This window comes from Pipistrellus kuhlii, unplaced genomic scaffold (assembly GCF_014108245.1).
Source record: "Pipistrellus kuhlii isolate mPipKuh1 unplaced genomic scaffold, mPipKuh1.p scaffold_m20_p_3, whole genome shotgun sequence".
Taxonomy (NCBI): Eukaryota; Metazoa; Chordata; class Mammalia; order Chiroptera; family Vespertilionidae; genus Pipistrellus; species Pipistrellus kuhlii.
The window spans coordinates 42,247,389-42,266,258 of NW_023425529.1; the positions used below are offsets into that span (position 1 = coordinate 42,247,389).

An 18,870-nucleotide genomic window follows, 5' to 3' on the forward strand; every position below is an offset into this window, starting at 1 on the left:
AGAACCAGGATACCAATCCAAATTCATTGAACCACAAAGCTCTTACAAGAAACCTGGCTAAGCACCTGGTCACAGGCAGAAGGAATCCCTGATCTCCTTGCAGTTTCCCAGGCCAGACTTATTCCTCCTCTAGCCAGGAACACACAGAGTGACTTCAGGAAATCTTGAGAGAATCAGGCTTGAGGAGCCCTGGAAAAATAAGTATCTATTTACAGTTAATCAGTACCCTGCCCAGCCCTGCAGACAGTTCTGACAAGTGGAGCAGGAAAGAGGCAACCACAGGCTCTGACGGGGCCCACCTGGGGCTAGGACCCAGCTGGCCCCACACGAGCAATGCTCTGAGCCCTGCCCAGGCTGGCTGCACTGCCATGGGGAGCCCTTCTTAGGAGAAACACTCAGAAGCCAGGATCTAGAGTCTACAGATAGCTACCCTTCACTATTTTGCCCAAAATTTGCCTTGTCACCTCATCTAAAATATTGCCTCATTACTTTCTATCCCCTTAACTTCTTTCTCTTTATGGCACTCACTGCTACTTAACATTTATTACATATCTGTATATTTGTTTATTGTTCTCCCCAACAACAATCTGAACATTACGGGACAGGTCTCTTTTGTTCACTATGGTACCCCTTATGTTTAAAAATCAGAGTAAATACTCAATAAATTATGTTGAATGAATGAGTGATCGCACAATCAAACATTTAAAAACTCTACTTCCATCCTAGTGGGCTACATAAGAAGCAGGACACCCGAAACCGGTTTGGCTCAATGAATAGAGCGTCGGCCTGTGGACTGAAAGGTCCCGGGTTCGATTCTGGTCAAGGGCATGTACCTGAGTTGCGGGCACATCCGTAGTAGGGAGTGTGCAAAAGGCAGCTGATCGATGATTCTCTCTCATCGATGTTTCTCTCTATCCCTCTCTCTTCCTCTCTGTAAAAAATCAATAAAATATATTAAAAAATTTAAAAAAGGACAAATAATGCTGACTTCCCAGGAAGTCCCATCAAACCTGTCCTTGCACCCTAATGTTCTTCCCAAATATCTCCCTTAAGTCCCCCACAGATTACCCCCTGGTCCACAAGACTTAACACACTCCAGAGCAGGCACTCAAGGGAGAAAATGGAGCAGAGCTCGGGAGGAGACACATTTCTCCTCCAGTTAAATACAGCCCAGGACCTTGGCAAATTAAAAGCTCCCTCTTTACTGAATCCACTGAGCTTTAGTTATAGGTCGTACTTTTTATTTTTGTAACCAGCCAATCCACCAAATTATAGGCTCAGGCACGGGAGACACGCCAAACACTGGGGCCAGCCTAGCAGAGGCACTGCCCTTTCTGGCCTGAGTGGGGGTATAGGGCTGAGGTCTGAGCACCAGTCAAACCTGAAAGGGCAGAGGGCATGGTAGCTTTGCTGGGCAGAGCTGAGTGAGCAGCCCAGTCTCGCTCAGGCCACCGTGCTGCCCAGAGGGGAGCCAGATTCCAGGGCTTTCCACACAGCAGTCACAGTGAACTCTTAAACTATAAAGCAGATCAGGTCACTCCCCTGCAATTAATATTTGAACTCCAAGGCCACAAAGGTCCCTATGACCTGGCCCTGCTCACTTCTTTTCTGCCTTCTCGAACATCTTTTCAGCATCCTTTCAACTAAATCTGGCATTCCTTCGGTTGCTTGAATGTGCAAAGTTCAGGGCTTGCGTAGGTTTGCTCTCTCTTCCTAGAAAACGCTTCCCCCCAGGTCTTCATGTAGAGCTATAACAATGGATCAGGGTGGTGGGTCTGCAAGATTGGAGTAGAGAGACCACTAAAGTGTCTATTACAACAGACTAGACCAGTGTTTTTCAACCTTTTTTGGGCAAAGGCACACTTGTTTCATGAAAAAAATCACGAGGCACACCACCATTAGAAAATGTTAAAAAATTTAACTCTGTGCCTATATTGACTATAAAGTAATTCTCTTGAATAGGAATCAAATAAACACAAAGAAAGTATTTTATAATTACTTTATTATGAAATATTAAGTAAACAAAATAGTGAAAAATTATAAAATTCTTGTCTTGTCTGCACCTACGGCACACCAGGCAACATCTCGCGGCACACTAGTGTGCCGCGGAACAGCGGTTGAAAAACGCTGGACTAGACAAGTGATAAGGGCCAACTAAAGCAGTGGCAGTACACATGGAGAAGGGAGAGGAGAAGCTTAGACTGACTTCCAAACGTGTGGCCTAGATGATAGCTTGGAGAGGGTGCCATTCCCCTACACTCTACCCTAATGCAGTGTTCATGAAAACACTAGCAGGTAGAAAGTGGCTCACAAACATTGGATACTAATACTATGCAATGAGATGTACTGAACAGCTACCATGAACAAGGTGTTGTGGATCATATACAAATTAATTAGTACAAGACAACATTTTACTCTAAAGGAAGGTAAGGTAGACTTGGCAAAGGAAAGAATTAGCCCCAAGCTTGGCAACTAGAAATGAAAGCTTCTATATTTTTGGACTTCTGCAGTTCACAGGTAACATGTGGGATTATCTCCTATCCAGCTTTACTTGAAGCAAATTATTCTGATTCTCTAATATGTAAGGATTAAGCATTTATTTCTCATAAACTGCAATGATTCAACTAAACAAACCAACCCATGAATATCAGAAACCACATACCATCTAATCTCTACTTCTCACTGAAAGGTCTCCACGGCCTTTTCTAACGACCAGAGGCTCTTTAGACAAAACTCTGTGAACTAACCACCGGTCTGATCCAAGCTCATCTGTTTGTAATGGGACTCCTCTCTCCTAGCAGACAGGGCTCCAGGCTGCCCCCTCATACAGCTGGCTCATCCTTCCTCTTTAATCTCCTCCCATATGCTCTGGCTTACAACAGCCTCCTCTCTCCTGATCCACACCTGTCACCTTTAAGAGCTGACTTAAAGTCAATGCCCTCCTTAGAACGCTGCCTGACTAGCAATCCTATGCTGACCCTTCGCTGACTCTCCAACCCTTCTGTGCCTGTAGCTGTGTGACACCCATACCTTACGATCTCATTTGGTCTTCAAAATACACACGATTGGGCCCCAGCCGGTGCTCAATGGTTAGTGTCAGCGCACAGACTGAAGGGTCACAGCTTCTATTCTGGTCAAAGGCATGTATCTCAGTTGCTGGCTCAATCCCCATCCCCAGTCAGAGAATGTGCAGGAGGCAACCAATCGATGTGTCTCTCTCTGTCTCCCTACCCCAACTTGCTTCCACTCTCTGAAAAAAATCAATAGAAAAAAATATATATATATCCTCGGCTGAGAATTAACAACAACAAAATACATATGACTGAGCAAAAAATAGTATCCCCAAATTATGGATAAAGTAACTGTGCACATAGAGACCCTCATAGACAACTGGTTTTAATTCTCTAGTTTTTCAAAGTACAGTTCAAAATAAATACTCTGGGGGGGGGAAATTCTGTCTCTCCATCTTAGTGAGCATTGTCTTCTATTCCTTTGGTATTGTCCTTAGCACTCAGAAAAGTGCTATATATACAGCAGGCATCTAAGACACATTTCCTTAATAAATCAAGAAAGGAAGGAAGCCGAAATTGGTTTGGCTCAGTGGATAGAACGTCAGTCTGCGGACTAAAAGGTCCCAGATTCCAGTCAAGGGCATGTACCTTGGTTGCGGGCACATCCCCAGTAGGGGGTGTGCAGGAGGCAGCTGATCGATGTTTCTCTCTCATCGATATTTCTAGCTCTCTATCCCTCTCCCTTCTTCTCTGTAAAAAAAATAAAAAAAAATAAATAAATAATAAGAAAGGAAGGAAAATGAAATGAAAACAGAAAGTTTCTCATAGACTTCCAAGGCTCTCTGTCTCTGGCCTTCAATTAGAGAGGAGCCTTGGTTATGCTTTCTCCTAATAATCTCTTCTTTGCCTCCCAGGGAAATATAATTTATAACTAAATATTTATTTGTTTAATGTCTTTCCCCATGAAGGCAAAGGTGATAATTTGTTTTTTTCACCACTGTATTCCCCGTGGTATCAATGGCACAAAGAAAATAAAAAATACAAAAAACAAACAACAAAAACTTGTTGAATAATTAGTGTTCTGGTGGGAGAGCTGAGATTCAAATCCAAGCATGGCTTACCCCCAAACGCAAACCTTTCCACCACACCTCTAAGCAAAGGAAGACTTGTTCTGGAACTTCTCCTATATTCTGCCACACAATCACCTCCAAAGCAGCACTGAGTGCAGAGAGCCGATACTAGAAAGAGGAGTAAACTGTGGTTAAGGATATGAGCTTTGGAGTCAGATTGCTGGATTTAAATCCAGACTTCAACACGTAACTGTAAGATCTAAATGAGCTATGTAACCTCTGTGGACCTCAGTGTCCTCACCTATAAAATGGAGATAATAATAAATACTTCATAGAGTTGTGATGGTTAAATGAGATAATGTATGCAAAGAGCTTTGCATGGTGCCTGGCATGAGATTAGCACTCAGTAAATGTTAGCTATTAAAATTATGAGCTATCCATATTCCTGGGAGACAAGAATCTAGAGAATGTGGCTTCCATGGGTGTCAGGGCTGCTGAGCTTGATCTGACTTTAGGAAGCTCAGCTGCAGTGATCTGACTTTGGGAAGTTCAGCTCCAGAGCTTATGTGATTTCCCTTTGCTGACTTCATCTGTTACAGTTCTGCTAAGGCTGAAGGTGCAGCTCTCACTGGCCTGGAAATGAAAGAGGCTAAAAATATCCAGACTGGTTGTGTCTGGGGACCAAGACCATGCCTGCTTTTTAAGAACTTAAAATACAGCTTCAGGGCAGAAGAGCAGCTCTTAGGATTCTTTCTGCTCTGAAAACTAGCACCACGCTCAGCACAGGGCAGGGAAAGGGCTTGGCCAGTTGCTGACCCACTGGTGGCCTGTCTCCTTTTTCTTCTCTTCTCTTGGCTCAGTGCAGAGAATAAGAGAAAGGAGTTTTCTTTTTTTGCAATAAAAGTTGAGTCTTCCTCCCCTATTTTTATTCTTCCTTTTTCCTTAAAGGAATGAGTACATTAAAAAAAAATCAATCAACTCAAAAGCTTATAGAATAAAAAAACGTGTCACTGTGCAGCTCCAATCGTATCTACCTCCCTCCTTAGGTCATCATAGTTAACAACTTGTGGTGATTCCTCTGAGCCTTTTTTCTATATATTAAGAGACAAACATGTGGCATTATAAAACATTATAATCTTCTTTCAATTGCCTTTTTAGATTATTATATTCACACACGTACACGTACATATCTTGAAGATTCCCATCAGCCACAACTGTTTATTGAGTGCTTACCTGGCTGTATAGTGATAAGCATACATAAAGTTTCCACCTTCATGGAGTCAACAGTCTGAAGAGACAGATCCTATATAATAAAAGCCTAATATGCTAAGTGTTCAGTCATCCAGTTGTCTGTTCAACCAATCAAAGCATATTATGCTAATGATATGATAAGGTTGCTCAGCGATGGGGACTGAGTGAGACGGGCTGGACATGTCCGGGAGCTCTCCCTCGGTCCTTCCCTAGCTTGCCAACCTCCTGCACCCCTCACTGGCTGATCATACACCAGTGGGGTCCCTCAGCCTGGCCTTCACCCTCTTGTAATCCGGGACCCCTCTGGGGATGTCAGAGAGCCAGTTTTGGTCCAATCCCACAGGTCGGACCTCTAGTAATAAATAATCAAGCAAATTAATTTCTAAATGGAAAATAATACCAAAAAAATGAATAGGACCCTAAGACAGAAAATAATAAGGGAGAAAGGTCTCTCTGAGAGAAGACATTTAAAAAACTGAGACCTGACATATAAGCTGGATCAAGCCATTTGAAGAGCCAGGGAAAGGGCATTCTAGGAGAGGAAACATCTTGTGCAAAGGACCTGAGACAGAAAGGAATTTGTCCTGAACTGAAAGAAGACTAATGTGAAGCTTAGTAAACAGGAAGGCAAGTAAGGTTAAAGAGGTCAGCAGGAGCCAAATTATACCGTCCCTCAGGGCCAAGGCCAGGACTTTTGTTTTGTTTTTTGTTTTGTTTTGTTTTTTTTGTATTAAGCAGGGGAATAATGCTAGTTGATTTACAGTTTAAATTTGGCTGTGTCCCTGGCCAAGTGACTCAGTTGGTTGGAGTGTCATCCTGATACACCAAGGTTGCAGGTTTAATCGCTGGTCAGGGCACATGTAAGAAGCAACCAATGAACGCATAAATAAGTGGAACAACAAATCTATGTTTCTCTTTCTCTCTCCCTCCCCTCCCCCCCCTCAAATCAATAAATTTTTAAAATGTGGCTGTTTTGTAGAGGACGGATAAGAGGATGGAGAAAGGGTCAGTAGTTGAATGTAATACAAAAAAGAGCCGATATTGGCTTCGACAGAGGCAGGTAGCAGTAGAGATAGAGAGAATGGGTAAACCTGAGATATACTTTTGAAAAAAAACTTGACAAGGCTTGGTGGTAGATTGGAAAGGATGAAGGGAGAAGGAAATATTAAAGATAACTCCCAGTATTTGCCTTGAGTAACTAGAAAATGGAAGAGAAATAGGTTTGGGCAGGAAATGTACAACCAAGTTGTTTCCAGTTTTTTTTTTTTTTACTGTTAAACAATACAGCTCCGAGGACCCTTTCCAGGTACCTTTGTCCACATGTTTAAACAGTTCTGTAGGGCAGTTTCCTGGAAGTGAGGTGGCTGAGTTAAAGGGTATGCATATTTGAAATTGATAAGCCCTATGAAATGCCTTCTAAAATGTCTGCACCAAATTACTCTACCATTAATAGTGTATTAATGTATCATAATGACAACCACAGACATTGTCAATCTTTAAAATTTCACCCTGATAATTAGTATTAAAAGTATATCATTTAAATGTTCACTTCCTTGATTTATAGTGAGGTAAAAAAAAAAACCAAAAAACTTTCTTTAACTTTTAATTATATAACTAACACTTAAGCACATTCTTCTTGCAAAAAAATGTAAGCAGGATAAAGCTAAATTTTGACCTTGTTTCTCCCATATAGTTCCCTCCCTGCAGCCTAGAAGTAACTATTGTCATGTTTTATTTGTGTCCTTTCAGAAGTTTTTCTATGCATTTTTAAACACACACACACACACATATATATATATATATATATATATATATATATATATATATATATAAAATCAAGAGTTAAGCATCTTTTAGAAGTTGCATTTCTAGCAGTCATTTTAACATGAACAAAATATCTTACCAAAATTTTTTTGCTGTAAGTAAGTACATTTATTGGTAGCTGAGACTTTCTCTAAACCCCTCTGAGCCCTGGTTTCATCGCCTGTAAAATAGAAGTAACTGTCTCACAGAGTTGTTAAATTAAATGGAAAAGCATGCAGCATCTACCCAACAAATGTTAATTCTCTTTCCTTAATATACACAAGTTAAATCCAGGCATTTGGTGGAGACAAGCAGCTAAGCCATTCCTAAAAGAATGAGATGGAAGACTCCACACAGAAAAAAAAAAAAAAATGCTCTTACATTGTCCTGAAAAAACAAAAAAACAACTTTTACTCATATAAGTAAGGATCCTCAAAAGATCTGAATTTTTCTTCAAAAAAATTTACTATGAAATATTCTGAGCAGTAGAAAAGAGGGTAGGGATTTTTTTGGTTTTGTTTTTCGTTTGGCTTTTGTAAGGTAGAAAGCAAGAGGAGACTGGATGCTCGCAGTCCCCTCTCACGCACGGCCTAGGAAGCCAGGTGTCTGGATAGTCCCGGAGACTTAGGCCTGCAGGAGGAAATTGCATCTTTAGGCAAGCAATACCTCCAAACCCAGGATATAATCTAACCTTGGGACTTACTGCAAGAACAACGCTGGTTTCCCTGGCTTGTAACAGTTCATCCCGCCATCCCTGGATGTTCCTAAGCAGCGGTCACCATCCTTTCGGACCTCAAGGACCACCGGTTGGTGACCACTGCTCCTGAGGGTCTAGCTCAAAGGGGCAGACCCTACCACAAAGCTTCCTTAATCAAAGTTTAAATCAAAATTTCCAGGTGTCAGACTCTCTCTCTCTGAATGGGAGTCAGCCAAGTTTCAACAAGCTCTTTTTGGAACCACCAACAGCATTTTATCTGAACAGATAACCAGGCTCTTCTCCTTACAAAATATCAGGAGTACTGTTTGTATCCAGTACCGCAGGGGCTTCTCCTCACCCAACACCACCTTCCCCTTCCTCTAGACTCTAGGCCAGGGAGGATTTCCTAGCAGATCCAAGAATGGACTATCACCCCTCCCCCACCAAATAGTGTGTGTGTGTGTGTGTGTGTGTGTGTGTGTGTGTGTATGCACATGTGCATGGGAGAGGGAGGAGGAGAATTAGGGGTCACAGGTTTAATCAGATTTTTAAAAAGGGTCCCTAGCTATAGCCGGGTGGCTCAGTGGATAGAGTGTCGGACTGTGGACTGAAGGGTCCTAGTTTCAATTCCGGTCAAGGGGACATGTCCAGGTTATGGGCTCAATCCCCAATAGGAGGCATGCAGGAGGCAGCCAATCAATGATTCTCATTACTGATGTTTCTATCTCTTTCTTCCTCTCCAATCCTCTTTAAAATCAATAAAAATATATTATAAAAAAATAAGTAAAAAAGGTCCGTTACCCAAAAGATTCAGAAGTTGAAAGACCCCTCAAATATATTCCCAAACTAGAAGAACTTTCACCTTGGTTTGACGAACTAACCAGAGGGTAGACAAAGGTCAGCAGTGAAGTATGTATACCCCAAGCTGCTTCTCTCTCTCTTTTTTTTTTCCTTTAGAGAAAGAGGGAGGGAGAGGAAGTGAAAAATATTGAGGTGAGAAAGAAACATCTATCAGTTGCCTCCCACATGTGCCCCAACTGGGGATGGAACACACAACCTGGGCATGTGCCCTGACTGGAAATTGAATCTGAGACTCGTCAGTGCATGGGACAACACGCCAACTAACTGAGCTACACTGGCTCATACCAGCTTCTGCTTCTTCTTTTATATATATATTTATTATTGATTTCAGAGGGAGAGATAGAAACATCAATAATGAGAATCATTGATAAGATACCTCCTGCATGCTTCACACTGGGAATCCAAGCCAGAGCCCACAACCTGGGCAAATGCCCTGACTGGGAATCGAACCATGACCTCCTGGTTCTTAGGTCTATGTTCAATTATTGGGCCACGCTGACCCAAAGGCCGGGCCCAACTGCTTCGTGATAAGTTTCAGAGTAGAACCCACAGAACAGAGGGAATCAAGCACTAAACCTACAGGCAGAGGTAATAAAAAAGATCTGCCTCTAGTAATAGGAAATGGGAAAAACAAAGAAAGCACCAACAACTATAGCTCTGCCTTCACTTTTACTGCCCTTGTAGCTCCATCTCTAACTGAAACACAGGCCAATGGAGGTAAAGATGAGTAGAAGAGGATTCTCAGCAGGGGTGTTTGTCAGCATTGTTCATTTGATCATTCTTTTTTCTTTTTCTTTTTTAAAAAGTACATTTTTATTGATTTCAGAGAGGAAGAGAGAGGGAGAGGGAGATAAAACCATCAATGCTGAGAGAGAATCATTGATTGGCTACTTCCTGCATGCCCCACACTGGGGATGGAGCCCACAACCCAGACATGTGCCCTTGACTGGAATCGAACCCCCTTAAGTCTGCAGGCTGACGCTCTATCCACTGAGCCAAACCGGCTAGGGCAATAGGATCATTCTTTATTGTGTGAGGATAACCCCTTAGGGTGTTTAATACCCACCCTCCCTCAATGTGAGAAACAAATCCTCACTTGTTTCCCCATTTGAGTACCACTGTAACTTAAAGGAACAGAGGTGCTATACTGGGTACGGTATAGGGAGCAAACATTTATTTGTATAACCTTTATAAATTACAAAGTATTTTCACTATGTTTTTTTCTACTTTAAGCTTCCTCCAGACACTGTAAGGTAGGTGTTATCATCACTCATTTCATAAAGGACGAAACTGGCTCAGACAAGTTCTGGTTTGGCCCGGTGGGGAGAGGGGGGAGCGGGAAAGGGGAAGGCTATAAAGCTGGATCAGAACCCAAGTCTTCTAACTCCAAACTTTCAAACCATCCTGAATCCGCAAGAGTCTCACACCAACTACTTCCGAGAATGGATTAATTAATTAATTAATTAATTAATGTATTTATTTATTTATTTTCATGGGAAACTCTGGGAAGATCTAGGGATTGGCTTCTCTCCCCCGCCCTCCCCTACATGGAAGCTGGGAAAAACTAACAGAAATTAACTCTACTCTATATTGTAGGTAGTTCTTGAAACAGGATATCAGGATAAAGTACCCAAATAAGCTTACTTAGAGAGAGTTGAGCAACTAAAGGAGAGCTATGACATTCTCTAGTCCAGATCTGAGTAGAAATGAGCAAGCAAGAGAAGAGAATACATACATGCCTTCCCTGTTAATACTTTTAGACACCCAGAGGCAAGACTACCAACCCATCTCCAGCCCTGATGGTAATGCTAAGTTAAATGGTGGTAAAAGATGGGAGGGGACAAGGGGAAGAGATGAGGACAAGGACTGAACCATCATGGGTATACAATAGTCTAAACCGTTCTCTTCTGGCAAAATTTGTCACATAAATAATTCCGTTAGCTCCTTGCGGTTCTGAACATTATTTAGAACACCTTTCAAGAAACTCAAAGTACTTTATAAACTGAAAAGAATATGCATATTAGTAAAACTGTGAGGTGATGGAAGACAGAAAGGTTAAGAAAACCTGAAAAGCATATTCTGAAAGATGAAAAGAGAAGTAGAACGGAGGGTGGGAAGCAAAGACAACCAGAGTATCTCAAGGACAGAGAGGCAACCGAAGAGCTCCATATCCTTCTTGGGGGCTCATTGCCTCCCACCCCTCGGGAAAGGAAAACAAAACACCAAGATGTGGCTCTGCTGAGGGAGGCAAAGAGAAACTAGAAACGGGAACTCAGGAATTCTAGCTGCCCAATTCACCTCTTTTCTGGAATCCACTTTTCTTCATCATGGATGACAATCTTAAAATCCCCAAGTTCCCATCTGGGGCTTTTCTACGAGGCATCCCTAGAGTATCCAGAGAGAAGCGAGGGGGGAAGTTGTGTAGAGACAGCACCCTATCTTATCTTCAGAGAAAAAGGTCCTTCCTCTTCTCTAAAGTGCACTTCCGAAATGGAATGAGCCCTCCCGGCCTTTCCCTGGCACTGCTTCAGTTCAGCTCAGACTGGGTAGAATGTCTCCCCAGAATGGAGGTGCCCAGCCTGGCTGACCAGATAACACATGAACTGCAGGCAGCAGCACTGCAGTCCTCTCGGCCACTACAGTCCGTTCTAGGGAGGATACTTTGGCCTTGACCACAGAACAGGGCCCTGGCTCCAGCTAGCCTTCCCAGGCCACCGCAGGGGCAGGGAAGGATCTGTGGTCTCATTTCCTCTCCGCCTTGGCTTCTTTTTTCACTTCAATGAAGATTAGCTCTATTTCCACCACCACCAGTTCCTGTTCTCACCAGCTGCAGCAGTTGTTTCCCCACAGATGGAGCTATGAAGCGCTGGTGTGGCTGCCACCTGGACTGTCCTAGCTACCGGAACAGACCCAACAAATCCTGAGTTAAAAGAGCTTTTTCATCCCAGAGAAGACAGCAGGAGAAGAAATTTTAAGGGACAGGAAGCAATTTCAAGAGCACACAGTGAATACACTGGTGGTCATTTTATTATTATTTTTAATCTTACATAATAGTTTAGGTGAGAATCATTTTATAATGGAAATGTGTGAAAATATATACATTTATTACAAAAAAATATGTATATATAATAAAATCCTAATAGAGAGCAAAGGACACAAACAAAAAGTGGCCAAAACACCTATGATGAAATGTTGATAAAAATGCAAAGTAAAACAAGATATCATTTCTCATTAATGAAATTGGCAAAGATTTTTAAAAATTAAATCATCTGGTAATTGTTAGTTTGTAGAGAAAGGAAGACACTGACACGATGAATGGAAAAGCCAACAACTTTTTTAGAAGGCATATTTCTTAAAAGCTTTAAAAAAAAAAAAAATACAGCTAAAACCGGTTTGGCTCAGTAGTAGAGCATCGGTCTGTGGACTGAAAGGTCCCGGGTTCGATTCCGGTCAAGGGCATGTTGTACTTTGGTTGCGGGCATATCCCCAGTAGGGGGTGTGCAAGAGGCAGCTGATAGATGACTCTCTCTCATCGATGTTTCTAACTCTCTCCCTCTCTCTTCCTCTCTGTAAAAAATCAATAAAATATATATTTTTTAAATTGAACCCACAATATTAAAAAAATATATACATTTTTTATTGGTTTTTACAGAGAGGAAGGGAGAGGGATAGAGAGTCAGAAACATCGATGAGAGAGAAAGATCAATCAGCTGCCCCCTGCACACCTCCCACTAGGGATGGCCCGCTACCAAGGTACATGCCCCTGACTAGAATCAAACCCGGAACCCTTCAGTCCACAGCCTGATGCTCTATCCTCTGAGCTAAACCAGTTAGGGCTTAATTCTCTTCTTTATACTCTTCTATATACTTTGTACTTTTTTATATTTTTAACTTCCAAATTTGCTTAATAAACCTGTATTATTTTCATAATCAGGAGAAAAGAAGCTACTCTCAATCCTGCTCCCTCTCTTTGAGGATGCCTACATGCATTATTCTCTTTTTAGAAAACCATTTAGAAATATGTATTTAGGTATTTAAAAACATATCCTACAAACTGGCATGTTCAATTTTGGGTTTCTATCCTAAGGAAAGCTCTAAATACTGAAAAGTCTTTGTAAACCAAGATGTTCATCACAACTTGTTTATGATAACAAATAACCTGAATGTCCAACAGGAGGGGGATACTTAAGTAAACAATGGTCCATTCATTTGATGGGTCACTCTACAAGCATTTTAAAATGTTTACAGTGATTAGCCTGGGAAAGCTAATAAGATAACAACAAAAACACCCCAAACTGTGTGTGTGTGTGTGTGTGTGTGTGTGTGTGTGTGTGTATATATATCCACATTATATAAAACCCTATGCAGAGACAAAAATAAAACATATTGGCTCCATTTGGTAAAGGAACTAAAAAAAATATGCATTTTTTTTCTTCAACTCAAATCTTCAATCTTTTCTTCTAATTGCCCATACTTTTTTTTTTTTAGAATATTACTTTAAGAGAAATAGGAAACAAATCTGAATCCCCTTCTGAACAATAGAAACTTTCCCAAATGACAAGGAATCCATTCCACCAGACCAGGGGTCTTCAAACTACGGCCCGCGGGCCACATGCGGCCCGCAGAGGAGTCTGATCCGGCCCGCCAGGTTTTTTGGGCAGTGAGCGCAGCCGAGGTGTTACAGTAGGAATTAGTAGTTCATATAGTCCGGCCCTCCAGCTCTCTGAGGGACCGTGATCTGGCCCCCACTTTAAAAAGTTTGAGGAGCCCTGCACCAGACCATCTCCACACATACATACACACCCCTCCCTTAGTCTGAGGCTGGGTCACACGGGAAGGTCAAGCTCCACTCTGTGGCCTAGAGTCTTCTCACTGAAGCCTCCATACAAGAGGGGCTCCCTTCACCCACTGCTGCTGTCAAAGGTGCACACACACACACACACACACACCCGCAAAGTTCTATTCCAGCCAGAACTAATTCACCAAAATCTCCAGGGCTAGGGGGAAAATTTCCACCATGGCAACTGGAACTTGATATTCAGTCCCAACTTTTCCCCAGTCCCTTTCAGTTTCAAAGAAGGTCCCTTCAAGGCCTCTTAGACAACTAGCACCCAGACCAGCTTAGCCTCCACATCAACACTACACTCACTGCAAAACCCCATCATCAGTCATCACCAGGGAAGTGTGAGAAGAGGAGCCTCAGCAGGAGCCGCCTGTCACACAACCCACCCACCCCTGCTCCTGATGCCGAGAACCTCCTCCTGAGGGATATTTTGGGCTTTTTCTGGTGTCAGAATCTTCAGACTCTGTTTCAAGTCTAAGTCAGTCGGCAAAGAGAAAAACTGTTATCCTTTCAATACCCTTACTGTCCTCTACCACCTCTTTCTATCTAAGGAAAGGCTGGTACTGGCCAAAATGCTAACTTCTGAGTAATCAAGGGTGGACTGTAATCTAGTTGGTACCAAACACAGACTGATGCTTTATCAAACCAGAGATCAGCTCTCATCCCAGTTTTAACAAAGAGGAGTGCCAATAACAACCCATCCCTAGACCTCTCAATACTCAACAGAATGGGAGTTGCTGTTCAGATGGAGGTGGGGGGGGGCGGGGAAGAGATGAGGGGGGCGTGCGGAAAGGAGGGGGTGGGTGTAAGAAAGAATCCCAAAGAAGCAGCATAACAGCAGCCTTACATCGAGGCACCTAGGAAACAATACTGTTTGTAGCGTACACAGGGTATGGTGGAAGCCAGATGGGACCGATAAGGGGCCTCAGCTATACCCAGGGATGAAGGGGAAGTGGGGTCGGTAGGGAAGTCCTGGGCTGGGTTAGGATTCTTGGGATCAATGTCCTGAACAAATCACCTCATGACCTCAGACTTTGAGCTCTCCAACCTCGGCTGACAGGCTATAGGTCAGATCATGTGTCTGCATCAGAAAGCTGGGAGTCTGTGGTCTTGACTCAGCAATGATACAACTTCCTCCACCAGGGTGCTTTTCAGGGGGGTTTCCATAGTTACACTGGGACTGGGGAAGCCCTCCATCTAACAGCAGCAGACATATCATGAGATTGGCTTCATCAGATTTCCAAACTTAAAATCCCAATTTGGGAATATAAGTGATCTCAGATCTAAATCATGGCTAAGAACTACAGATGTAAAATTACTACTTACTGAGCATGTAGTAGATGCAGACTTTGCTAAGTACTTCACTTCCAGTTTCATTAAAACCACATAATAATCTCATGTGGCAAATACTATTATTACCCTTATTTATAAGAGGAAATTGGGACTCAAAGAGATTAAATATTATAACTTGCTTGAGGTCAAACACTTTTCTAACTAGAGACTAGAAAGCCAGTATTTGAGTCCACTTTGACTTGAAAATCCAGATGCTTAACCAGAACACCAGTATGTCACCTCAACAAATCCCCCAAATACTATTTGGCTTTTTCTGAAAGCAAATCGATTATAAGTAAAACTGACAATCTTGGAAAGAAAAAGATGAAAAAGGAGCAGTTTGTCTAACCCTTGTCTTGATTGTCTGACACACAAGCAAGAAAAGCCGCTGCCTGGCCAGTGTGGCTCAGTTGGGGGAGCATCACCCTGTGAGTTGGATTCCCAGTCAGGGCACATGCTGAGTTGCGGGCTTGATCTCCAGTAGAGGTTAGGCAGGAGGTAGCCAATGTCTCTCTCTCCCTCTCTCTCTAAAATCAATTAAAAATATTTTAAAATGTTTAAAAACAAGAAAGCAGCTAATCTATATTGAGTATCTACTGGATGCCAAGCTCCTTACATACAGCTCACCTTACCCCCCCCCCCCACAATACCACAGTATGGGTATTATTAGCTCCAAATTATAGATAAGTAAATCTATAAAATTTATAGATGAGGCTCAGACTGGTTAAGACAATTGCTAAGCCAGAGCCCTGTTATTTCCTACTACGCTCTGTCTCTCCTGACTTCAAGAAATATACCTGAGACTATTCCAGGGTCAAACAGCCAGCAGCTGGTAGTGTTCCTGAAGGATAGTAATATAGGGCAGGTTTCAGTAGCAGAGGAAAAGAGATATTTAACAGCCTCTAGAGAACTCAAGTCCACGAGAAAGCACAATTTCCATGTGCTGGAATAGTGAGTTAAAATCCCCTTCTCTCTTAAGACGGCTAACTAGCCCTGGCCTGCCCTGTATCAACCCCCATCAGCAGCAGCTCGGGCACACAGAACAGGACCAAAACAAAAGCCACAAGGAAACAAATCAAAACTTTATACCAAAAGGAAGGCTTGCAAGTGGGTGGTCCAATCCCCTGATTAACCTGGGCGCTCTGGCTAGTAATCACATGCATTTTGTGGATATTAAGCCATCAATTTGCCAACTAAACACATGTATCCACCAAGCTCCAAGGAGGACAAGGTTGATTCTGGTTCTGAGCTCTCACAACAAATGGCCTGGCAGCCCCTACCTGAGGCAGCCCCCTACCCAGGCCACCTCTTTCTCTACTATTTCAGAGGCTACATCACGCCAGCTCACTGGGGGTTTTCACACCCCCACTGGAGTGCATGCTCCCTCCCACTGCTTTTCCCAACAGTTGAGCTCTTGTTCTCGAGGGCACCAAGTCCCAGAGATGGCCACAGCACATTAGTAATCACTGACTCACCCCACCCCCCTTAGGAGGCAATGGGGAAACGCAGAGGGCCGCAGGATGTATGGCCCAGATCCCTTTGGCCCTCTGCAAAGCTGTGGGCAGTGAGGTGCCAGTAACACTGCTTCCCCGTACGACCCCATGGATGCCCTCTGATCGGGCTGTGGTGCCAGTGGGCTGATGTCGGGCTCTGCACCCTCAGAGAGACCAGGATCTCCAGACAGCTTCGCTGAAGCCAACAGATCTAATCTCACGATTCCAAGGCAGATGAAATCCAATAAGGCTGCTAAGTCCACAACTTATCCCTTCTCACGGGCAAAGGCAAAGTCAGCCCTTCGGGTCATACCAACGATAACAGCCACATTAACCCTGCTGCTTAGAGAGTTCTTTCAGGAACTGAGAACTGTTTCCCCCAAGTCATTTATTTTACCTCTGCTAGGAAATATCCCATCACCAAGTTCACCTTCTTTCTCCAAAACTTGATTTTCAGCTCCAACGTATCTCTGGCTCCATCCCAATGATCCCAGCTTCGATCCTCTCTAACCCACCCAGCCACCGGAATCCATGTCCAATTCCCATAGCAAAGGAGAATCCCAAAGTCAGCTCTAAAACCTCATCTGTACGGATCCTTTGGGAACCTTTCAGAAAGACTAAAAAGAAACAGGCAGACGAAACCGGTTTGGCTCAGCGGTAGAGCGTCGGTCTGCGGACTGAAAGGTCTCAGGTTCGATTCCGGTCAAAGGCATGTAGTACGTTGGTTGCGGGCACATCCCTGGTAGGGGGTGTGCAAGAGGCAGCTGGTCAATGTTTCTCTCTCATCGACGTTTCTAGCTCTCTATCTCTCTCCCTTCCTCTCTGTGAAAAATCAATAAAATATATTTTTAAAAAAAAAGAAAAAAAAGAAAAAGAAAAAGAAACAGGCAAAGAACACAAATCAGCCTACTAGGGCTTAACATAAAAAGCAGGGGGTGGGGAGGGGAGGCAGGAAGGTTTGTGTATTGTTTCAATTGGAAAAATACACTAGCGAAATGGCTTATCCACATGTTCAGCCCTTTCAGGCAAATCCACTGTAACTTCGCAGGATGCCTGCAGGCCGTGCTGAAAGTGAGTCGAATGGCATCGCTCTTTATTCCACCTCCTTCCAGATCTGCCAGTCCCCTCCCCATTCCCCCCGTAACCTCCCCCAAACATCTGGTCCGGGCTGGGAGTGGGACCCACTCCCTGGAAAGCCTCCATATTAACACGAGAGGCGGTCTCCCCAGTCAGAGCCCGGACTTAGGCTCAGAGTGGCCCGGCCCAAGCTCCTGAGTTGAATGTCCCCGCACCGGCCAGAGGCGCAGGAAGGAGGATCGAGGGGCCTGGGAAGAACGTCGGGGCGGTGGGGAGAAGTGCGGAGGGCAGAGAAGGGGGGGCGGGGAGACGTCTGGAGCCCCGGGCTGGGGACCCCTCCTCCGAAGCGGCCGGTGGTGGAGACCTCGTCGTCCCCGACGGGGCTGTCGGGCTGGCCGGCCGGCCGGCCGGCGGCCGCTCGGAGGCTTCCAGAGAGAAAGGCGCTGGAGGACGGGGTCTGTCGGAAGCCCTGACTGAAGGGGTGGGCCGGAGGGGGAGCCACGGCCAAATCCCACCCCGGGCGCTGCGACCTGGGGGGCGGTCGGAGGGGGAAGGGACGGGGCTCCGCTCTCACCAGCACCAGGGCGAACCTCTCCTCCAGCTCAACGGGCTCGGGCATCGGCATCTTGCCGGGCGGCGGCAGCAGCGAGACGGAGGGCGGTTCGCCCGGACCCCCATCGGCGCTCTCCAGGTTGCCCATCGCGGCGGGGCCCCCTCGGGGGCCTCAGCCCCCCACCTCCACTCCCGGGGGGGCTTGGGCTTGGCCGCTCGGTCCGGCTAGCTTCTCTCAGCGCCGATTCCCCGTCCTCACTCCTCGGCCCGGTCGGGGACGCCGGGGGCTTCTCGGGGGTCCGCAGGCGGCCGCCCGCAGCGAGGGCGGAGGCCGCGCAGCGGACAGCGGCTCCGAAGCTACCGGCGCGGGGGCCACGGCTCCGGCTCACACCCGCGCCTCGCCTCTCCCGGCGCACCAGCCCGGCGCGGCCCCTCCCCGCCCCCCGCGCTCTTTCCCTTCCTCCCCCGCGCACCCTCCCCCCTCGCTTCCTCCCACCCACTCGCAGCCGGGGCTCTGGCTTCCCCCCGCGAGCGCCGACTGCAGCCCGCTCGCCGCGCGCCCCATTCATGCAGGCCCCTCCCCCCGCCCCGCTCCCGCCCGCGCCTGATTGACGGCCGCTCCTGCCAATCACAGCGCCTCCCGCCCCCGGCGGCCTCGCGCCTGGCGCCTAGCGCACCCTGGCGGCCCCGGCGCGCATTTAATCGCTGCAGCGGCGGAGGTAGGAGGTGTCCGTGTGGACAGCTGGGAAATGGACCCTTTTCCACGAGGAGCTCACATGTATACGAATCCGTAAAATACAGGGCCAAGTATGCAAAGGTAACTACAGGAGAAGCAGAAATAACTAGGGAGAGAGTAAAGATGTCAGGAGCCATCATAAAG

The 18,870-nt window shown here is 45.2% G+C and overlaps 1 protein-coding gene across 5 annotated transcripts in view; it reads right to left on the reverse strand.

Annotated features, from left to right (window-relative positions):
• The window catches only part of FMNL3 (formin like 3), a 56,523-nt gene extending 38,087 nt beyond the window's left edge, over nt 1–18,436 (reverse strand). For 3 of the 5 annotated variants that reach the window (XM_036455845.2, XM_036455842.2, XM_036455843.2), the window contains exon 1: nt 18,013–18,436. In XM_036455845.2, the coding sequence (XP_036311738.1) occupies nt 18,013–18,138 (126 nt within the window). In that variant the 5' untranslated portion in view covers nt 18,139–18,436. The remainder of the gene's footprint in view (nt 1–18,012) is intronic. The other 2 variants (XM_036455844.2, XM_036455841.2) reach the window with 1 other exon arrangement.
• Nucleotides 18,437–18,870: the final 434 nt, after the last annotated feature.